This window comes from Haliotis asinina, chromosome 9 (assembly GCF_037392515.1).
Source record: "Haliotis asinina isolate JCU_RB_2024 chromosome 9, JCU_Hal_asi_v2, whole genome shotgun sequence".
In the NCBI taxonomy this organism is placed as follows: domain Eukaryota; kingdom Metazoa; phylum Mollusca; class Gastropoda; order Lepetellida; family Haliotidae; genus Haliotis; species Haliotis asinina.
The window spans coordinates 35073640-35097846 of record NC_090288.1 but is presented as its reverse complement, the minus strand read 5'-3'; the positions used below and the strand labels follow the sequence as shown (position 1 = coordinate 35097846).

Genomic DNA, 24207 nt, shown 5'->3' with positions numbered 1-24207 from the left:
CAGACTTGATTATTTACAGACCGTCGCCATATAGCTGGAATATTGCTAAGTGCGACGTAAAACTAAACTCACTCACTCACTCACTGGATTGTTCAATTATCTACACCTAGCATGAATGTTGCTGAGTGTGGCATTAAACAACCAACACCAATTGACATAAATCGACTTTTTCAGCCTGTTCCTGTAACCCTCTGGGAACGCTGGGAGACTTTGGGTGTGACCAGTACACTGGCCTCTGTCTTTGTAAGAGATACGTCACTGGACAGAACTGTGACGAGTGTCATGTGAGTGTTCACTAGGGGTGATTGTTGAGAGGGAAACAACTATTGCGATAGTGATAGGCTATAGCAACATACCATTGCGATAACGATAGGGTATTGCAACTTACTTTTGTGATAGTGATAGTCTGTTGCAATTTACTATTGTGAAAGTGATATTCTATTGCAACCTACTATTGCAAGAGAGATAGTCTGTTCTTACTATTGCAATTGCAACATACTATCGCAATAGAGATAGTCTGTTCTTACTATTGCAATTGCAACATACTATTGCTATAGAGATAGTCTGTTCTTACTATTGCAATACTATTGCAACAGTTTCGGGGTTTTTTTTACTTTAACTCGAGTGTTTGATTTGGAGTCATTTCCCAAATGAAACTATAGTTTATTTGACATAGTTTCAGTTTCTTTTCGTAGTGAGTGAGTGAGTTCAGTTTTATGCCGCACTCAGCAATATTCCAGCTATATGGCGGGTTTCTTTTAAAAACTGTCAAGCAAATTAAATCCCAGATCAAGTAAACAGTTAAAACATAAACTCATTTTTATTCAGAATTTCAAACAGAGAGTCGCATGCCCTATTTGTCACCATGTTTGTTTAGGAGGTAACAAGGACGGATAGCTCTAAATCAAAGTGAACGAATTTGGTGCTCCCTGCATTTTCAGCTGCTAATTTATCAATGGAAGTCAATTATTAAACTACTGATAGTCACACACACTGTTGATGCATTGATTGATATTTTCTGTTTCTGCCAACGATTAATTGCTATGGAGACTCAACAATTACAATCCATGGAAAGTTTAAATTGTTACAGCACTAGTGTCATAGGCCAAAACAGATAGTACTTGTATGTTTGTCAATGGCATAGGTTGAGTCCCCAGTGAGAACAATATGTTAAGTAAGAATTTTCAATTTATTTAGTTTTTCAATAATCGTATGTGTTACTCTTACAGCGAGGCTTCTACGGTCTGAGTGATGGCCCTTACGGGTGTGAAGCATGCAACTGTGACATAGGTGGCGCTCTCAGCGAGTCATGTGATCAGTATTCAGGCCAGTGCACCTGTCGGGCGAACATCATCGGTAAACACTGCAAGCAAGTGAAGCCAGGCTACTTCTATGCCGGTCTGGATCATTACACATACGAAGCGGAGTTTGGACGTGGCAGTGGGGTGAGTTACTTATGTTACTCCTATAGGTATTTTTCAATTGGGAAGTTGGTGCAAATGTATTTTAAGATCTAAACTAAGGTTACATTTGTCGAGTACATCTAAAATGTGAAAGAAATTTTGTTCAGAAAAAAAACAGCACGTGTGACAGGACAAAGCAGACTTTCTGTCTAGCTGTGATTGCCAGATCTGAATATCAACTTGCATATTATGCACTAAGGTTAAATCAAGGTTATGTGCCTGTAGCTGAAATATTGCGGTGTACGGTCTTAAACAACAAAGAAACACTGACTGGCTCATACAACCATCAACTCAAGGACCACACACAGTTATCAGTTGAAGGAATGTGCTTTTACCATCCCATAATTACAAATGCATAGTCCGGCTCACTGACTTGGTTGATATGTGTCAACTGTTCCCAGTTGTGCAGGTCGATGCTCATGCTGTTGATCACTAGATTGCCTGGTCCAGACTCCATTATTTACAGACCCGTGCCTTATTGCTGGAATTTTGCTAAGAGTGGCGTAAAACTAAACTGACTCGCAAATACAATTTGATTAGTGGTGAAATTCGAAATGAATATTTCTGCAGAATGCTCGTGTGTACATCCGGGAGCCAATCCCAGGTGGCCCTTCGTACTGGACAGGGCCAGGCTACATGAGGGTAATGGAGGGCGACAGCATCGAATTCACCGTCAGTGACATCAGTTTCCCCACCTACTACGACATTGTCCTCAGATACGACCCAAGGGTGAGAAGTTCTTCCAATTGTTTGGGGAAATGGGTGTCATAATTCATGACATGTTTGCAATATACTAGTATGATTATGAACACCACTAATCTTAGTTTGTTGAAACATAATTTGATCTTTTGCATTCCAGATAGAATATACAGCAAGTAGCCGAGAAGAAAACAAAAATGTTCTTTGTATATGAATTTAGATGTCATCTGTACAGTAAAAATGTGCTTGATCTTGAATATATCTTAAGTCTTTTCATAAGGCCAGACCATATTTCTTGTTTTAGGGATTTTTGTCCGCAGTGAAGTAGCCTAGTGGTTAAAGTGTTTGCTCGTCATGCCGAATGCCTGGGTTCGATCACCCACATATATGCACTGTGTGAAGCCCATTTCTGGAGTCCGTCATCTTGATATTGCTGGAATATTGTTAAAAGTAGTGCAAAACCCAACCTACTCACTACATTTTTCGTAAATTGGAACTTTACTGACCTTACTATTCTTGACTTTGACCTCAGATGCCCGAGATGTGGGAGGACGTTCGGGTGACCATGGTACGACCTGACCAGGTGGACCCAGATGGTCTGTGCGCTGACTTTAACCCCCAGGAAGACATCAAGTCTGTCACCATTGAACCAGGTGAGTGCACAAAGACTGGCGCAAGTAATGTCCCATCTATCCCTAGGTGCACGGTACCAGCTGGTGACCCCTCCATCCTGTCTGTTTTGCTTCTGGTGTTCTGATGTCATTAAGTAATGTCCCATCTATCCCTAGGTGCACGGTACCAGCTGGTGACCCCTCCATCCTGTCTAGAAACAGGCAAGACGTACACCATCAGACTGGACTTCCAGCGGTACAAGCAAGGCCAGCAGACGCCAGATGCAACCATGTTTGTGGACTCTGTGAGTGACTTACTTGTGTCTGGCTGTTATTTAACTGTGATATTGATGAATCATTATTGAGATACAGCTATGATGTTGCTGCAAGATATCTGTTACAGCTGTAATGTTGCTGCTCTATGTCAAACACAAATATGTTTTGCTGTGAGATGTTTGACACAGCTGCAATGTTGCTGCAAGATGTTTGTGATACAGGTGTAATGTTGCTGCGAGCTGTCTATGATATGCCCCTCATGTTGCCGCAAGTCCTTTGCGATACAGGTGTAATGTTGCTGTAAGATGTCTATGATACAGGTGTAATGTTGCTGTAAGATGTCTATGATACAGGTGTAATGTTGCTGTAAGATGTCTATGATACAGGTGTAATGTTGCTGTAAGATGTCTATGATACAGGTGTAATGTTGCTGTAAGATGTCTATGATACAGGTGTAATGTTGCTGTAAGATGTCTATGATACAGGTGTAATGTTGCTGCAAGATGTCTATGATACACCTGTCATATTGCTGCAAGATGTCTGACACATCTGTAATGTTGCTCAAAGCCACTCACCCAACAATTGTTTCTGTTTTCAGTTGATCCTGGTGCCCAACACCGATGCCATCCCGATCTTCCAGATCCCCGGACTTCACGAGTACATGAAGAACGACTTCCTGCGTAACCGATGTCGTCAGCTGCAGTTCAACTCCATCCAACCAGACATGCCTGATGTTTGCAAGGGCCACATTTTCAGCATCTCTGCAGTCCTCCACAATGGCGCCATCGGTCAGTGGATTTAACCAACAGCAGTTGAATATGGTTTCATTACAAACACTTTCAGTACATGTATTAACTTCAAAGATTTTACCTGTTGTAAGGAATATATTCTGTTCAGGTCGTCATGAGTGAGTGAGTTTAGTTTTAAGCCGCACCCAGCAGTATTCCAGCTATATGGCGGCGGTCCTTAAATAATTGTGTCTGGACCATATAATCCAGTGAGCAACAATGTGAGCATCGACCTGAGCAATTGGGATATGATATGTGTCAGCCAAGTCAGTGAGCCAGACCAACGATCCCCATAGTTACCTCTTATGACAAACATGGGTTAAACGATATCCTGGATCTTCACAGGTAGGGTCCTTGTGAGGAACATAATGCTGCTGATCTGCTCTTTCTTTGTTTTCTGACTATTGTGTTCATTGGGCTTTTTCCTAGCAGTTCCTTGGGTGGTTAATTTAGTGGTTAAAGCGTTCACACAACACGCTTAACACCAAGGTTTGATTCCTCACATGGCTACAATGTGTGAAGTCCAATCCTGATGTCCCCTAGCAATGAAATATTGCTTGCTGGAATGTTGCTAACATATTGCTAAAAGCAGCATAAATCTCAGTTGACTCAACTAGCAGTTACATACTATGGTCTATACATTCACAAGATGCATTTCGATAATTTCAAACAAGCAACCCTTCTTATGTCACTGAAGTTCAGACACGTGAAGGTGCAGGGGGTAGAATTGGCCTTCAGCAACCCATGCTTGTCATAAAAGGCGACTGTGCTTGTCGTAAGAGGCGACTAACGGGATTGGGTGGTCAGGCTGTGTGACTTAGTTGACACATGTCATCGGTTCCCAATTGTGCAGATCGATGCTCATGTTGTTGATCACTGGATTTTCTGGTCCAGACTTGATTATTTACAGACCGGAATATTGCTGAGTGCGGTGTAAAACTAAACTCACTCACTCACTCACTGAAGTTCATGGATATGGACTTCATCTAAGACCCTAACCCATGTCTTTGACCCTGAACTGAAGGTGGCAAAGTTTCTTATGTGTCCCTGTGTATCTACCTACAGACTGTGACTGTGACCCAACTGGTTCCACGAGTCGCGAATGTAACCCCGAGGGAGGTCAGTGCCCCTGCAAGCCCAATGTGGTTGGAAGGAGATGTGACCAGTGTGCCCCTGGGACGTACGGCTTTGGGCCTAATGGGTGTACAGGTGAGCTTTAGATGTTGGTCAGTAAAAATGTGCTGTATCAGCAGAATTGTCCCCACACATTCTTTAGTTTAAGTGATATTGTTTTTTCATTTTTTGTGACTTTTTGGAATATTAAGAAATATAGTTTCTGTCCTCTGTGAATACATGAATGGTGTTGACATCGGGAATCTTTTTCTTCTGTAGACTGGACACTTTTTATTAATGGCAACATTAAACTTATAATTCAGACAACTACTCCAAACCCAGAAATATGATCAGTGTAATTTATCAGTTTTATATAGCACATGTTCTTAAACTAGACTGTGTATTTTCATCTCTGCTATGATACATTCCCTGTAAGAGGTTCATGATATTTCCATTTTCTAGTAATGGGTAGTAGCCTCATAAGGATGTGAAAGACACATTAAATTCGTGCGCCTTGTATCTGCAATAGATAATGCAGGATGATTGACATCCTATAATCGAGGAGAAAAAACAAAGCGCATGTGAACAGCCTGGCTGGCTATGTAAATAGATTATTATGATAGCCTAGTGGTGAAAGCATTTTACTTGTCATACCAAAGGCCTGGGTTCAGTTCCAATCGTGTAAAACATGTAAAGCCCTTACCGATGTATTGCTTAAACCATACTTACTCACTCACTCACTCACTCACTCTATTTTTTCCCACCAGCGTGTAACTGCCACAATATTGGTGCCAGAGACAACTTCTGTAATGAGCAGACAGGCCAGTGTACGTGTATCCAGAATGCCTATGGGCGTGCCTGCGACAGTTGCCGGGTTGGGTTCTGGGGCTTCCCCCAGTGTCGTCAGTGTCAGTGTAACGGCAATGCTGACACCTGTGACAACCTTGATGGCCGCTGTATCGGATGTCGCAACTTCACTGATGGACAGTACTGCGACAGGTATGGAAACATGCACTATTCTTGGATAAATGTTGTTTGATGTTTTCATGATTTAGTGGAACCTGTTTTCTGTCCAGTTCACCTCATTGTGGCATTACAACTGCTTTTGATTACGAGTTAATATCACCTCCATTAAAGTGTTCAATTTGCTTTTTGTACTACAACGAATAGAAATCATGAAACAAGCAAAAGTTTATGGTTCATTTGGCACATATATATTAAGGTATACATTAGGGGCTGGCTCGGCTGGAAATGGGTGCCACCCAGTTGGTGCAGCACAGATGTCACGGTTGTTAAGCTTCGACAAATTGACAAAAACTTCTTGAGGGTCCAAGCCATTCCTAGGAGGAATGGTTGAATACCCAAAGCTAGGAATGGCTGAATACCCAAACCAAGAACTCCCAAGAAGATGAAATAGTGATAAAAGGGAGTACAGAATTTGATGACAAGAGGAAGCTGATGTGGTGAACCCAGTGTACCATAACATGTTTCTCTTACCACTGAACTCAGAGAAATGAAATACGGACAACTAATAAAATGGAAATTAAACTAGTTGCTGCACAAATTAAAATATATATTTGCCAGTATTATGTGTGCATATTACAGGAGCAGCATACGTGCAACACAGTTGTGCGGGACCATAGTTCGCCAGATTATGATATTTGTTGTCATAGGATTTCATGCAAGTGTCTGTTATCTACAACAAGCACTACATCGGCCTTAACTCTAATTAAACTGACATGCTGTGATTGAAGTTGAATTAGTGTTCCAAATAGTTAAACCTGGCCATTCACGGAATCCTGTATGAAGTCAAGTTTTAATGAGCATGGTACCAACAATTTGAATTTACCTTGTTCACATGGGCCTGAAAGCATGAAATTTTACCATTATGCCCTGAAAGGACTTAAATTCATTTAGGCATTGAAAGTCCCCATATTGAGAGTGGTTTCCCTTTGAAAAGGCACTAAATTTAAGAAAACATTATGGTCTGCTCCTTGAATAATGATATTGCTGTTGCAGATGTATGGATGGTTACTATGGCGACCCCCGTACTGGTGTGCGTATTCCCTGTCGCCCTTGTCTCTGCCCAGGTGGACCTGGCTCTGAGAACCAACATGCTAACACCTGTGGCCTCGATCCCAGGACCAACTCTGTAACTTGTGACTGTTACCTTGGATACGACAGTAAGGAGACATAAATCGATCACATTAACTTTGACAGTGGAGACAGTATTGGAATGAGATCAATCTGAAATCAAACCGGTTTCATTTTCAGTAATACGAAATGTTTTGGTCTGTGAGCATAAATGTCAAAAGGCAAATACAAAACACAATTGATTTGAAGATATCTTCCTGCAGAAAACAAATAGATCATGTAGAAAATTCAGAATATTATGTCTTAAATGGTAATGTGACCTCTCCAACTGCCACGATAATTAGTAATTGTGTTAGAATGTAAATATCACCATTAGTGTATAATTCCTTGAGCTGTATTTTCGTAGGACCAACATGTGATCGGTGTTCAGAGAACTACTTCGGCAACCCGCTGTCCCCTGGTGGCAGCTGTGAGCCATGTTTCTGCAACAACAACATTGACCCCGATGTCCCAGGCAGCTGTGACCGAGATAGCGGCGAGTGTCTCAAGTGTCAGTTTAATACGGAGGGCTTCAGCTGTGAACATTGTGTGTCTGGTTACTATGGAGATGCCACAACACAAAACTGCAAGAGTAAGTGAGATCTGTTTGAGTGTATTGCTCTCTCATGCTCTCTCTGCATAGTTGTTAGAGTGTCTGCTCATCATGCTGAAGAGCCAGTTTGATTCCACATATGGGTAGAAAATGTGAAGACATTGTCTGGTGTCAAAAAGCATACTAGCTGAGGTCATTTTATCCCCCATGCTTGTAAACCAGAAGCAGTGAAGGGATCAGCATATGTATAAACCTGGACCTTGCATTTGAAGGTTAGTTCACAGCAGAAATCTTTGTTGACGCTAACTGTTTAATCCAGTAGATAATTTGAAAAGCGAAAAGGGAGATAATATAATTATTAGGCTTAGCCATAGATGCATCCAGGGTATAGTGGAGATTTATCAGAACCTTTACCCTGGAGATATTGAGGATGTTGCTTCCGACTAATTATGTCATCATAAAGGATTGTTCAGTGTGATGAAATGTTAGTGACACATATTTATTCAAGAATATATTTTTTGTACTAATCAAACGTTGTCTTCTGCCAGTGTGCGTCTGCTTCAATTTGGGTACGGACACAGATGGTGGTCAGTGTGACCGCCGCAATGGTCAGTGCCCTTGTCTGCCGAACGTGGTCGGTCTCCGATGTGACCAGTGTGCACCAAGCCACTACAACCTTCAAAGTGGGAAGGGATGTGAAGCTTGTAACTGTGATCCCCTGGGATCTCTCTCCGCTGAGTGCTCACAGGTGAACATTTATAGTTTTATTTGGATAGTAATTTTATTTCATTTCATTTCATTTTATTAAATAAATTGATGGTACAATGTTTTGATAGTACAAAATTAAGTTCATTTGAGAAATTCATATCTTTGATCTGAAAAATCTAGTGCCCCCTATTGCAGGGTGTAACATCTAGTGACTTGCCATTTCTTTTTCATGGAGATCCTCCTTGGGGTACTTATAAGCATTTAAATGTTCTTTAAATTCTTGCGACAGTTGTAACTATATTTTTTCAATAAAATATATACAAAACAAAAAACATTGTTTTTGTCTTGTGAGACCACCCCTACAGGGCCCCTGGAGCAGCCAAGAGCAGGTAACTCATCAGACTATAGCCTCCAGCAAAACACTTCTTTTTCTGTCGCCCGCCTATGCAGAGGACCCTCCAGGACCCGCTCAGGACCCTCCATCTAAGTGTTCCCACAAAAAGAAAGGCACAGCTTCCTCTTCGGAGGGGTCGGCTAAGAAGGCTAGGGTGTCTAGGGACCCTTGCCCTTCTCCTCGGCACCTACCCCCACTTCGCAAGCACCATTAATCTCTGTTGACTCAAATAATGCCTTGTTTCAGCAACAGATGTCTTCGGTCCAATCAATGATGGATTCGGCGCTGTCGGGTTTCCGAAAGGAACTTGACGCCCGATCTTCATTGAGCGGTCATGGTGGTTCACTTGAGGGAGGCTGCGGTCCGGGTTTAGGCTCGGAGAACGCTCCTCCCTCTGGGCAGCCGTCCTGCGCTTCGGGCACTCGGTCGGATTTGCCTAGGGCAGTCGGCCCCACCTTGTCCCGTGGGGCAGGTGGGGCAGCGACGCCCGGTGTTGGTGGCTCGACCTTGGTCAGCGCGCCTAGTGCCACAGTGGGCAGGCAGCCTAGTGCTGCCCAGCCGCTGGGGGCATCGACACCCTTTCCATTTCCTGGGCTCTTGGGTCACCCTCCGGTGGGGGGCTTGCCTCAGTTGCCCAGGCGACCTAGTTCAGGCTCTGGCAGGGGCGAACCTAGTGGCTCGGCCCTTCTCAGTCTTTCGGTTCCTTCGAGTTCCGTCTTGGAAGCACCCTCGACAGGCTCGCTTTACGGCGAGGGTTCCCTGTCTGAGGAGCGTGAGGAGATGGATGTCGAGGAGGAAGGGATTGGGGAGGAGTGCGAGTTGGAGGTCACGTACTCGTTTGGTTCGTCCCTCAAGCAGGTTAGGGAAAAGATTGCCGAGGTCTTACCTCAGGTTTCTATTCCCGTGTCGGAGCCCGACCCCATGGAGTTTCGACTTCCAGGGGAGGTGCTCGCGCCCACGAAGGTCGCCGAGGCGAAGTTGCGCCTGCTCCCATCACTGGTTGGGGAGGTGGTGAATCCTCTCCTTTCGGGTACCCGGTCGCGCTTTGATCTCCCGGAGATTAGCCGCCGGTATCAGTTGGATGAGGATTCGCTATTCGAACCGCCGGTGGTGGACGAGTGCGCGTACACATCGGTCACCCTGGGGGGGTCCTCCTCCTCTTCCTTGGCCTCGGCCAGGCAGGGCCGGTGGCTGCCGCCCTTCTCCACAGACGCTCCAGCATTGAGATCCGCCTATCGTTCCTTTGAGGAATTGTATAGGTGTGCGGCCCAGCAGCTGAGAGTAGTGGTCCATTCAGCTTACCTTTCTGCTTTGCAGGGACAGCTGTTGGACCATGGGAGCGCTGCCGACAGTGTTGGGCCGGCAGCTTACTGACGTGCACTCTCATCTGGCGCGGGACAGCATTAGGTGCTGTGCCAGCCAGATGATGGGGGGCCGTCATGGGGTTGCTTCGGGTATGGTTGTCCGTAGCCAGGTACTCCCCCACTACCCAGCAGGCACTTCTCGCTCTGCCCTACAGGTTGGGATCTTCCCTCTTCCCTGGGGCACTGCAGGTTGTGCGGGAGGCCGCGGAGGCTGTTAGCACTTTCAAGGACTCTAAGCCCTTGTTAGAGCAACCCTCCTCGTCTTGCCAACGGCCTCCCACTCTTGCTTCGGCTTACCCTTCGGCGCCGGCGAAGGAGGGGCTAAGTGGACTGCTCCGCTGCAGCACAAACGAAGCAAGAGGGCGAAAGGCAAAGGCAAGGGGCCTGCGTTGCAGCAGTCGCAGCAACAGCAGCCTTTTCGGGGCAAAGGGAAGCCTGCCCCGGCTTCCCGTTAAACTTTTGCCCAGAGCCTTTGGTGTCCCTCGCACAAGCAGGCGGAGAACTGCCGAATGTTGGGGTACATTGCCTTGCGCCAGAAGTCCCTGTAGGCGGCAGACTGTCACTATTCCTTTCGGAATGGCAGGCAGCCACTTCAAATCCCTGGGTCCTGTCCACAGTCAGGGATGGCCATATGCCACAGTGGAAGTGAGACCCTCCACGCTTCTCAGGGATTCGGCACACACCGGTGCCGTTCTCCCGGGAAAAAGCAGAGGTCCTCCGTGCCTCGGTCCAGTCGTTACTGGACAAGGCTGCCATCGAGGTGGTTCCGGAAGGTCAACAAGAAGAGGGTTTTATTCCACGTACTTCCTTATGACCAAGAAGGACGGAGGGTTCAGACCTATCTTGAATCTCAAGGGGCTGAACAAGCTCATAGAGGTTCCGTCCTTCAGAATGGAGACACTGCGGTCAGTGATCTCTTCCGTGGAGACAGGGATTGGCTCACGTCAATCGATCTCAAGGACGCTTACCTCCATGTTCCGATACACTCCGAGTTCAAGAAATACCTTCGGTTTTCGTTCGACGGGAAGTGTTATCAGTTTCGGGTTCTACCCTTTGGCATCTCCACAGCACCAAGGGTGTTCACCAAACTTATGTTGATTCCGGCTCAGCTAGCCAGGTCACAAGGCAGGTGTTGTCATCCGTACCTGGACGATTGGCTTTTGAGGGCCCTTGGGCTCCAGTTACCACACGATGCCACACAGCAAGTGATGGACATCCTGTTGAAGCTCGGCTGGATCATCAATCTCAAGAAATCAGACCTGACCCCCACGCAGGATCTGGTGTTCTTGGGGGCACGGTTCAATACGGCTCAGGGGATTGTTTCCCTAGCCCCAGACCGCATCGTCAAAGTTCAGAGAACTGTTTTTCAGTTTCTCGAGTTCCCCAGGGCCACAGCAAGAACTTGGCTTCATTTGCTGGGCACTATGGCGGCTTCAGTAGACGTGGTCTGGCGTGCGAGGTTGAGGATGCGACCCATTCAACAGGCGTTGGCCCAGTTGTGGTCCCATGCGGAGAGCTACGAGACTGTGCTCAAGACTCCCGCTTGGTTGATTCCTCACCTGCGGTGGTGGACGGAAGTCGGAAATCTGTCCAGGGGGACCCCCTTATAGACACCGACACCTTCCTTCTCGATTCAGACGGACGCATCCCTCAAAAGCTGGGAGCGCGTCCTGGGCGAACTATCAGTCTCGGGACGTTGGGCCGAGGACGAAGTTACCCTACACATCAATGTGTTGGAATTGAGAGCAGTCCGCTGGGTGTTCAAGAGCTTTGTGGAGTCAGTGCAGGGTCAAGTGGTTCGCCTAGAGATGGACAACCAGACCGCTATGACGTATATCCTGAAGCAAGGCGGCACAGTGTCTCCGTCCCTCCTTCAGGAGGCGTGGCAGTTTCTGCTGTGGTGCAACCAGTTCGACATTCGGGTACTTCCCGTTTATCTCCCGGGCGTAGACAACGTCCGCACGGATGTGCTATCGAGACGTATACTAGCCCCACACGAGTGGATGCTGCATCGGGGGATATTCGGGATTATTTCCCAGTTGTTCGGGTCGTTCCAGGTAGATCTGTTTGCCTCTGGGGCGACGAATCAGATTCCTGTGTTTTGCTCAAGGATACCGGATCTGAGAGCGATAGCCAACGACACCTTTCTGCTCGATTGGACAGACAGAGTGCTGTGGGCGTTCCCACCGGTTCCTCTGATCTCACGAGTCCTCTCGCAGCTGACCGCACATCCGGCTCGGCTACTTGTACTTCTGGCACCGCTTTGGTCGGCTGAAAGCTGGTTTCTGGTAATTCTCAGGTTTCTGGCTCAGCCTCCTGTTCTATTACCCTTTCGACCGCACTTACTATCCCAGAACGGAGCGCCACACCCCAATCCCACTATTCAGGTGGTGGCTTGGCCGCTGTCCGGAATCGCCTCCATGCGAGAGGAATTCCTGCACCAGTTGCAGACACAATTCTGGCTTCGCGGAGGGATTCAACGAACGTTCAATATGAGGATACATGGGCCTGTTATGCGCGCTAGTGTGTCGACAGGGGGATTCTCGATCCCTTTTCTGCAGATCTAGTATCTGTGTTGGAGTTTTTACAATCTAAACTGGAAGCCGGTCTGGCTGCTTCTACAGTTAGAGGTTACTCCACGGCAATCTCTGCCTTCCACATTCCTGTCGATGGTGCATTATTGGGGCAGCACCCTCTAGTTCAGCGCTTTCTTGCAGGCGTGGACAGAATACGTCCGTCTGTCCGGCGGATTAGTCCCCCGTGGGACTTGACAGTCATTCTTGACTGGCTGTCCGGTCCTCTTTTTCACAATCTGTCGGCTCTGTCCCTCCAGCTGTTGACATGGAAGACTGTTGTTCTTGTGGCGGTAACTTCTGGCAGGCGGGTAGGCGACATACACGCTATGTCCGCCAACCCTGAAGTAACGGTGTTTCACAAAGACAGAGTGAGCATTCGATTGCCAGATACTTACTGTCCTAACGGAGATAGCACCTTTCACGTAACGGCGCCTATTGAGCTCCCTGCTTTCATGCAGCCTTCGCCGCCCGGTACCTCTCTTCGACGTGCTCACGTCTTAGATGTCCGTAAGACCCTTAAGGCTTATATCAAACGAACTAAAGACATTCGGAAGAATGATCAATTGTTCTGCTGTTATGGTGGCGGCAAGGCTGGCCTTCCGGCGAACAAGCAGACCATATCTAGGTGGCTTGTCTCTACCATTTGTATGGGATACACCTCGAAAGGTCGTACGCCCCCTGAGGGTTTGAAAGCTCATTCGGTTAGGGCTGTGGCGACGTCTAAGGCATATGCGTCTGCCTTGCCCATTGAGGAGATCTGCTCCGCGGCTATTTGGAGCCGACCGAGCACGTTCATCCGTCATTACCAGTTAGACAGACTGTCAAGCGAGCGTGCTCGGTTTGGCCAGTCAGTTCTCACCAGTGGGCAGGGCACGAGTGACCTAGCCGATTGAGCTACCCTTGCATTTGATGAACGATCATTTGACATTGTAGCTGTAACAAGTAGACTGGTGGCGTTGTCTTACTGTGTACTTTCCATCTTTTTATCCCGGTGGTAGGCTCTATTATGGTGGTGGTATTTTTTGATTTACCGGTCTAGACTGTGTGAGTCCTTCCCTAGCATCCTGGCTGGTGTATGAGAACGGACCTTGATATATCGGTCGCCTGTCTCGGCTCCCATTCTTTGAGAAAAAAAAAGGGAGGAGGGGGGGGAACAATTTTTTAGGCACCCTACGACTTCTCGTAGAATGGTAGGGTTAGACCGTGTAATAGCCTGGCCCGGGGTCCGCACCCCTGCCGCAAGGCACAGAAGGTCACGTGACCAGGTAAGTTTGATTCCTTGTTACTTTCAGTTCATAATAAAGGTTATCATCTTATGTCAGGTTTATGAGCAGACAGAATGCCTCTCCCTAAGATCAGTCTTTAGGAGTCTGTCTTATGCTTATAAGTACCCCAAGGAGGATCTCTATGAAAAAGAATCGAACAAACCTGTAGAGGTTGAAGATTCTTTGAATAGAGTCCTCCTTGGGGTACGGCCACCCACCTCCCCACATTCTGTCTGTATTGCTTACAGAACGGAAGTGTTTTGCTGGAGGCTATAGTCTGAAGAGTTACCTGCTCTTGGCTGTCACGGGGCCAGGGGCCCTGTAGGGGTGGTCTCACAAGACAAAAACGATGTTTTTTGTTTTGTATATATTTTATTGAAAAAATATAGTTACAACTGTTGCAAGAATTTAAAGAACATTTAAATGCTTATAAGTACCCCAAGGAGGACTCTATTCAAAGAATCTGCAACCTCTACAGGTTTGTTCGAGTTTATTACACTAACAATATTCCTGCTTTGTTGTCTCCATCTTCAACTGACCTACGTCTGTTCATGTAGCATGTCTGTGTGTCCCCAGCTGGAAGGTCAGTGTGAGTGTCAGGCGGGAAGAGGAGGACGAACCTGTAGTGATTGTGAGGACTTCTTCTGGGGAGACCCTACCGACCAGTGCTTCCGTGAGTACCAGCCAAGTTTAGAATACTGGTATTCTGGTGCTCGAAAATAATAAAAAATCATTCAAAAGAAGGCTTTTGTAAAAAAAACAGAATTTTGTGTTTTAGACTAACACGCTTGAATAAAGTGAAAAAAACGACTCAATTTGATGAATATTCATGAACAAACATGCAGTCAACAGCGTAAAGCTATGCACATTGTCTTATTTTATTTTTAGCCACTTTTATTGTTTAAATAAATACAATTCCATTGTCTTTCTTGTATGTGTGCATTTCATTGCATGACAGTATTAGTTATAAGAAACATAAATTAGAAAAAAATGGGGGGAAAAAATTAAAATTGATGATTACATTAAAAATGTATATATTTTGATTACAATCGATAATCGTTCATTCATAAGTCCTCTGGTAATCTTTAGGTTAACCTTAGTAAAGGTTGCTTCGTGAAAGGAGCCCTTGGTCCATGTTGCCCCTGACATAGGCTTACAACATGTGTGACAATAAGATGGCTTTACAGAATGAGATACTGGGCTATTCTTCAATGACAGCTCCAGATAATTTTTCAACATCAGGACTACATACTCCTTATTTTTTCAATATAGGAGTACTAAAACCCTGAAAGTACATTTAGACCACTGAATGGAATTTAATGAAGCATCAGTAATCTTGTATATTGTTTCATATATGCACCTCATCGTTTTTGCGCTTGTGTAAACAGGTCATTAAGCAATAACAGATTATTTTGTTAAATTTTCATGTCCGTCTAAATTAAATTTGTCTAAATTATTTCCTACCGTATGGTGCATATTTTTTATCCGTACATACACTGATATGGCCCTTATCTGGAGTCCTGGTTGTTGAGCAATGAAGTGACAGAAATACATTTCAAAGTGACATTAAATTCCAGTCAGTCACTTGCTCAATCAATTAGTTGATCAAACAATTCCCACTGGTTCCCCAATGCAAACATGCCACACACTGACTATTACTTTAGAGAGTGATTACACTGTTTCTACCTTGCAGCATGTGACTGTGACTCCCAGGGATCTAAATCCATGCAGTGCGACCGCCGTACTGGTCAGTGCGTGTGCGAGCAGGGTGTCACAGGGTACAAGTGTGATCGATGCGCTCGTGGAACAACAGGAGATCTGCCGAACTGTGTGCCTTGTGGCGAGTGCTTCGACAACTGGGATAGAATCATACGTGATCTCAGAGGTGAGTTTATCACATCAATCTGATTATGTTGAATAGTTTTAAAAAATTAAATTGATAACACGGTTTGCAGAGACTTGAAAAAGCCTGAAATTTGGACTTTTGAAAAGCCCTTATTGCCAGGGACTTTATTGATAAAGGCCTTATGTGTAGCTTAGCAAAGTTTACAGGAAACAAATGCATGATAAGGACACCTTGCAATGACTGTAGGTGTTACTTCATATACCTTGCAGAGTAAAATTTGCCCAGTTCTGTGATGGTTGGTACAGGAAACAAATGCATGATAAGGACACCTTGCAATGACTGTAGGTGTTACTTCATATACCTTGCAGAGTAAAATGTGCCCAGTTCTGTGATGGTTGGTACAGGAAACAAATGCATGATAAGGACACCTTGCAATGACTGTAGGTGTTACTTCATATACCTTGCAGAGTAAAATGTGCCCAGTTCTGTGATGGTTGGTACAGGAAACAAATGCATGATAAGGACACCTTGCAATGACTGTAGGTGTTACTTCATATACCTTGCAGAGTAAAATTTGCCCAGTTCTGTGATGGTTGGTACAGGAAACAAATGCATGATAAGGACACCTTGCAATGACTGTAGGTGTTACTTCATATACCTTGCAGAGTAAAATTTGCCCAGTTCTGTGATGGTTGGTACAGGAAACAAATGCATGATAAGGACACCTTGCAATGACTGTAGGTGTTACTTCATATACCTTGCAGAGTAAAATTTGCCCAGTTCTGTGATGGTTGGTACAGGAAACAAATGCATGATAAGGACACCTTGCAATGACTGTAGGTGTTACTTCATATACCTTGCAGAGTAAAATTTGCCCAGTTCTGTGATGGTTGGTACAGGAAACAAATGCATGATAAGGACACCTTGCAATGACTGTAGGTGTTACTTCATATACCTTGCAGAGTAAAATTTGCCCAGTTCTGTGATGGTTGGTACAGGAAACAAATGCATGATAAGGACACCTTGCAATGACTGTAGGTGTTACTTCATATACCTTGCAGAGTAAAATTTGCCCAGTTCTGTGATGGTTGGTACAGGAAACAAATGCATGATAAGGACACCTTGCAATGACTGTAGGTGTTACTTCATATACCTTGCAGAGTAAAATGTGCCCAGTTCTGTGATGGTTGGTACAGGAAACAAATGCATGATAAGGACACCTTGCAATGACTGTAGGTGTTACTTCATATACCTTGCAGAGTAAAATTTGCCCAGTTCTGTGATGGTTGGTACAGGAAACAAATGCATGATAAGGACACCTTGCAATGACTGTAGGTGTTACTTCATATACCTTGCAGAGTAAAATGTGCCCAGTTCTGTGATGGTTGGTACAGGAAACAAATGCATGATAAGGACACCTTGCAATGACTGTAGGTGTTACTTCATATACCTTGCAGAGTAAAATGTGCCCAGTTCTGTGATGGTTGGTACAGGAAACAAATGCATGATAAGGACACCTTGCAATGACTGTAGGTGTTACTTCATATACCTTGCAGAGTAAAATGTGCCCAGTTCTGTGATGGTTGGTACAGGAAACAAATGCATGATAAGGACACCTTGCAATGACTGTAGGTGTTACTTCATATACCTTGCAGAGTAAAATGTGCCCAGTTCTGTGATGGTTGGTACAGGAAACAAATGCATGATAAGGACACCTTGCAATGACTGTAGGTGTTACTTAATATACCTCTCAAAATAAAATTTGCCCAGTTCTGACGGTTGGTACCAGCCTTGTGTGTATTCAACTACTATGTAATGATATAGCACAGCACATATATCTAAGCATGCTCAAAACACTCAATCACAATCCGATTAATATTACCCCAGAGAACCTAAGCTGCCTCTTAGGCGCCAGAAGGTTATTTGTCACACGACTTATCCCACCAGGTACCCGTTTTCTGCTGGGTGAACAGGGACAATTTTGAACAAACTTGTGCCTATGGTGAGACCACATGTATTACATGTGCTTCGTTGTGGGGCAGGACTGAAGTTCAAAAAACTTAAAGAGTCAAAATGCCAAACATGGTCACCCATCCAAGAACTCTCCCTGTTTGAATTTAATGGCTATTACCATAGAATCCTTGTTACCATTCCAAAGCATATTTGATAAGGGTTTGAACGAGACTCAAATTTCTGTTTCAGATCAGACACACAGCCTGGTGGAGACCGGCAACAATATCTCAGTGACAGGTGCCATCAAAGCATTTGATGATGAGTTCAAGCAGATGCAGAACAACATCGACGAGATCCGTCGTATCCTGTCCACTGCCAACGTCACCAGAGTGGATGTTCAGGACATCCAGAACATGCTGGACACTATCAGGTGAGTCTGAACACTGTCAGGTGAATCTGGACACTATCAGGTGCATCAAACGTATCTCGTCCAGTGTAGCTGTATTGGGGCATTAGGCAAGCTAATGGTTAAAGGCACTATATCACACTACTCTTGACCCATGAAGGTCCAGGTTAGAATTGATCTTCATTAAGTCATGCTTGTTGTATTAGGCGACTAACAGGACCGGGTGGTCAGGGTTGTTGACTGGGTTGACACATGTCATCATATCCCAGTTGTGTAGATCCATGATCCATGGATTGTCTGGTCAAGACTCAATTATTTACAGACTGCTGCCATCTAACTTGAATATTGCAGAGTGTGGCGTGAAAATAAACTCGCTCACTAACTCTCACCACAAGTCAAAGCAGGCTTTGTTAGTGGAACAATTATTTCTTGCAGACGTAACTTGACTGAAAGCAACAAATCCCTGAATATTATCGACAAGGAGCTGAGTAACACGACTTCTCGTGTACAGAGCGGCAACAACCAGATTGGTATCATGCAGGGCCGTGTGAAGAAGTTGAAGAACCTAGCTGAGGAGCTGAGAGCAAACGCCACTGACATCCAGGCCCGTGATGTGGAGGGTGAGTTGTCCCCCTTGATGATATGCCGCTGTGTATCATGAGTTGTCCCTTTGTTGATACCATTGTGAAGGGTGGGTTGTCCTTTTGTTGATATACCGATGTGTTGGGTAAGTTGTGCTTTGGTTGATATACCGACGTGTAGGGTGAGCTGTCCCTTTGTTGATACATCAATGTGTTGGGTGAGTTGTCCTATTGTTGATACACCAATGTGTAGGGTGTGGTGTTCCCTGTATTGGTTGCCACTGTGGGTTGTGAGGTCTCCTTGCTTCACTAAGGATTTATCCCGGCTGTTACAGTTGAGTGATTGTTTCATCTATAACAAGTAAGTGATTGTTTCACCTATAGCAATTGGTTGTTTCACCTATGACAGTTAAATGATTGTTTCACCTATGACAATAAAGTGATTGTTTCACCTATAACAATTGTTTCACCTATAACAATTAAGTGATTCTTTCACTTATAACAGTAATAGTTTCATCTATAACAATTAAGTGCTTCTTTCACCTATAACAATTGTCTCACCTTTACCACTTAAGTGATTGTTTCACCTATAACAATTAAGCCAATTAAGTGATTGTTTCACCTATAACAATTAAGTGATTGTTTCACCTATAAGAGTTAAGTGATTGTTTTACCTATAACAATTAAGTGATTGTTTCACCTACAGGTGCCTTCAACATCACTCGGGAGGCTGAGCGTCGCTCTCGTGAAGCACAGCGGAAGGTTGATGACACACAGAGGACTGTTCAGGACTCAGAGAGGACCAGACAACAGGTGGATGCCCTCATTGGCCAGAGAAGAGATGATTTCAACAACCGCCTTAAGGAAAACAAGGCTTCCCTTGATGAGCTGGATGGCAAGGTGTCATCATTGGGAGGCAGGCTTTCTAATCTGAATGAGCAGGTTGGTTGACACTGGCTGGAGTCTGTATGTTCTCTCCTCTGTGATCAATGTCAGCTGAGTTTTCATTCTCAGATTATTATTGTTATTATGATCTGTTTATATAGTGCTGACAGTTCCAGCTCAGCTGCTGACAGGTGCTTTGTTGTTTTTTTTAGACTAAAATTGTTATGAATTGATCAGATGAAAACATGTTATCAATCGATCAAATTGTTGCAAATTGATCAGATTATATTGATTTGATCAAAATTATTTTGAAAGAATCAAATTAAACTTATGTGTTTTTCAGATAAATTGATTTTAAAGCATAAAAGAGTCCCAGGCTATGCTGTAAGCCCAGGTTGACCCAGAAACAGAATCATATATACAGCTTCCTAACAGGACCACTATATCATGAGGTCCTCAGTGGTGAGATAGCCTAGTGGTTAAAGCTCATCACACTGAACACCCAGGTCAATTCCCCGCACTGAAGACCCAGGTCAATTCCCCACATGTAGCCCATTTCTGGTGTCTCCCACCTTGTTATTGCTGGAATATTGTTTAACCCATTGTACAACTAAACTCACTCACTCATTCTAACCATGACCATTTAAGGTGTGTGGAAGTCCAGCCGATCCATGCGATACTCTGTGTGGTGGTGGCGGTTGTGGACGTTGTGGAGGGGCCAGCTGTGGAGCTGGTGCCGTTACCAAGGCCGACAAAGCTCTGAAGTATGCCCAACAGGCTGCAGAGATTTTGGACTCAAAGCAGATAGAAGCTGATACCACACTGACAAATGTGAGTATAAGTTGAAGTGACATTTTACTGATATGATGAATACAATACAAGATGCCCAAGTGCAAGCCAATTTTTTGTGTAAGCCTGATAAATTGAAGTGCTTTATATTTAGATAGTACTAAGGGCTTGTGCAACCTTTTTGGGAACAATCATTTGTAAGCCCGCTCTCTTTTCATAAGGGTAGTCATGCCACTGGATGCCCTCGTGCTGTAGTAGGGGAATAGGTAAGTCTTGAAGCAGGGGCGGCAGGGTAGGCTAGTTAGTGTTAGCTTGTCACCCTGAAGAACCAGGGTTTTGTGAAGCCCATTTCTGGTGCTCCCTGTCGTAATATTGCTTGTAAAGTAAACTCCATGACTCATTCAGTTACTGCCGTATGTCCCTATGATCCTTCATAACCAACTTTTGGATTTACACAGATTTCCATTTCTTTCCAGCTCCAGTCAGCCAAGCAGGATGCGGAGCAAGCCAAAGCAGATGCCAAGATGGCGTACGACCAAGCCCTGCAAGCTAAGAACCAATCAGAATCTGCAAGGGAAGACCTCGAGGACCTCCTCAACAGAGTCAGACAGTTCTTCAGTGAGGAGTCCGCCAAGCCAGAAAGCATTGAACAGGTAGGAGGAGGATTTTAAATTTCTTTACATTACATGCTTCCCAACAGTGTTACCATCAACACCAAAATGTCACCCTCATAGTAATGCACCACATGGATACAATTTGTGAAGCCTATTTCTGGTGTGCCCTACTTTGATATTGCTGGAATGTTACTATTAGTGGCATAAAACCATGCTTGCTGGCTCGCTGGCTCACTCACTCACTCACTCACTCACTTACTCACTCACTCACTCATATTAGGGGTAACGCTCCACAGAATCATCTCATAAGAAAATGGTTCTTCTCACCTTCTTAACTTTGGACTCAATACTGACAGAAGCTTCTAAAGTACTGTCGGAAATAGGAAAAAAAATGTTGGTTTTTTTTCACATTTGTCTCTACAATTAATGTAGTTGATATGTGAAAGTGTGAAATATCTGGTAAACAAAGTTTGGCCATGCTAACTATGTTTTTTGAGACATTTAATACAATGCTTTGCAGTGGGTATGAGGTGTCATACTCTTTTACATATCTTAACATAAACCTTATGAAAGAAAGAGCCGAATAGATAAGACATATTCAACACACATGAAAAAGTGAAAAATATCTTTGAGGTTTCCCTTTGTGCCAGTGGGCAGTGCATGTGTTTCATGCCATGTTAGTCGACGGTCCATCATCATACCTTGTTGAGAGACCAAACTGCCATCTATAGTCTGATGTTTTGTTTTCACCACTAAGTCATAGTTTTTGCGTTTTGCCCAATTTTTCTAGATAACCTCTTACGCATCCCACTAAATGCCCAATTAGGCCAAGGTGAGTTATTTCGACTTATTACTTGCCCGTTGAAGATACTGCAGTGTAATATTTTCACTTCAACATTACACTAATGTAATACCGCTTGACGTCAAAATAGGTCAAATTTGTGATGTCATAATGCTAATGTTGATGTTGCGATTTTACTAGATCTTGCTTGACTTGACAGCTGAGAGTCCTCACACTGTAGGCAATTTCGCTGCAGTTTCTGTCAATTTATGTTGGCAAGTAATAAACAGAATACTAAACTCGCTTCCGTGAAATACCATTTTCATTAAACTCGTTAAAGATGTAGTATCAAACTCTGATACCAAATCATTAACTCGTTTAATAAATATGGTATTACACGGAAGGTCGTTTAGTATCCTCTATATATCCTATTTTGGGGATACAAAGTAACAGCTGAAAATGGGTCTTTTTTCCCATTTCCGACAGTACTTAAATGCAAGACATTCTTACTCGCCCTCTTGCCTGTGACAGGCAAAAATCCTGTCTGGCTTGTAAATAATTAGCCATCAGCCCAACTGGGGTCATGTTTTTGTTGGTATTTTACCTTTTAGTTTCTATATTCAAATTTTCAGCAAGTGAATGATATTTGGGGCTTGTGGCTTTCAGGCATTGCTTGCCTGACTGGCTAGGAAATAGTGGACACAATTTCACTCACTTCTCTCTCTCTCTCCTGTTTAGGTGGCACAAGAGGTGTTGGCAATGAGCATCTCCCTGACTCCTGCTCAGATTGAGGATCTGGCTGACAAGATCAACAGAACCATCCAAGGTCTACAAAACATCGATGCCATCCTGGATGAAACTAGGGATGACTTGGCAAAGGCCAAGAGACTCAAGCAGAGAGCAGATGATGCATCGTGAGTTACATCGACTTACTTATCATCAACACGCGACTACCATGTGACAATATCCCATTCATAGTAACAGTATCCAATACCCATGTCACAATATCAGACTCTCATGTCACAATATCAGACTCTCATGTCACAATATCAGACTCTCATGTCACAATATCAGACTACCATGTGACAATATCCCATTCATAGTAACAGTATCCAATACCCATGTCACAATATCAGACTCTCATGTCACAATATCCAAATCTTATGTGAAAATATCCAAATCTTACATGACAATATCTGACTCTCATGTCACAGTATCAGACTCGTTTGTGACAATATCCGTCTCTCATTTCACAGTATCAGACTCGCATGTGACAATATCAGACTCTCATGTCACAATATCAGACTCGCATGTGACAATATCAGACTCTCATGTCACAATATCAGACTCGCTTGTGACAATATCAGTCTCTCATGTGACAATATCAGACTCTCATGTCACAATATCAGACTCGCATGTGACAATATCAGACTCTCATGTCACAATATCAGACTCGCATGTGACAATATCAGACTCTCATGTCACAATATCAGACTCGCTTGTGACAATATCAGTCTCTCATGTCACAGTATCTGACTCTCATGTGACAATATCAGACTCGCATGTCACAATATCAGACTCTCATGTGACAATATCAGACTCGCTTGTGACAATATCAGTCTCTCATGTCACAGTATCTGACTCTCATGTGACAATATCAGACTCGCATGTCACAATATCAGACTCTCATGTGACAATATCAGACTCATGTCACAATATCAGACTCGCATGTGACTATATCAGACTCTCATGTCACAATATCAGACTCGCTTGTGACAATATCAGTCTCTCATGTCACAGTATCTGACTCTCATGTGACAATATCAGACTCGCATGTCACAATATCAGACACTCATGTGACAATATCAGACTCTCATGTCACAATATCAGACTCGCATGTGACAATATCAGACTCTCATGTCACAATATCAGACTCTCATGTCACAATATCAGACTCTCATGTCCCAATATCACACTCATGTCCCAATATCCAAATCTTATGTGAAAATATCCAAATCTTACATGACAATATCTGACTCTCATGTCACAGTATCAGACTCGTTTGTGACAATATCCGTCTCTCATTTCACAGTATCAGACTCGCATGTGACAATATCAGACTCGCGTGTGACAATATCAGACTCTCATGTCACAATATCAGACTCGCATGTGACAATATCAATCTCTCATGTCACAGTATCTGACTCGCATGTGACAATATCAGACTCGCATGTGACAATATCAGACTCTCATGTGACAACATCAGACTCTCATGTCACAATATCAGACTCGCATGTGACAATATCAGACTCTCATGTCACAATATCAGACTCGCTTGTGACAATATCAGTCTCTCATGTCACAGTATCTGACTCTCATGTGACAATATCAGACTCTCATGTCACAATA

The 24207-nt window shown here is 44.1% G+C and overlaps 1 protein-coding gene across 1 annotated transcript in view; it reads left to right on the top strand.

Annotated features, from left to right (window-relative positions):
* The window catches only part of LOC137295956 (laminin subunit beta-1-like), a 66760-nt gene that overhangs the window by 37611 nt on the left and 4942 nt on the right, over positions 1-24207 (top strand). Inside the window, exons 9-27 of the mRNA XM_067827553.1 lie at positions 175-284; positions 1230-1445; positions 2034-2192; positions 2695-2815; positions 2951-3078; positions 3648-3837; positions 4903-5046; positions 5718-5949; positions 6970-7133; positions 7451-7675; positions 8185-8384; positions 14520-14616; positions 15637-15828; positions 17992-18172; positions 18584-18768; positions 19436-19671; positions 20263-20445; positions 20880-21056; positions 22537-22712. Of these exons, the coding sequence (XP_067683654.1) occupies positions 175-284; positions 1230-1445; positions 2034-2192; positions 2695-2815; positions 2951-3078; positions 3648-3837; positions 4903-5046; positions 5718-5949; positions 6970-7133; positions 7451-7675; positions 8185-8384; positions 14520-14616; positions 15637-15828; positions 17992-18172; positions 18584-18768; positions 19436-19671; positions 20263-20445; positions 20880-21056; positions 22537-22712 (3316 nt within the window). The remainder of the gene's footprint in view (positions 1-174; positions 285-1229; positions 1446-2033; positions 2193-2694; positions 2816-2950; positions 3079-3647; positions 3838-4902; positions 5047-5717; positions 5950-6969; positions 7134-7450; positions 7676-8184; positions 8385-14519; positions 14617-15636; positions 15829-17991; positions 18173-18583; positions 18769-19435; positions 19672-20262; positions 20446-20879; positions 21057-22536; positions 22713-24207) is intronic.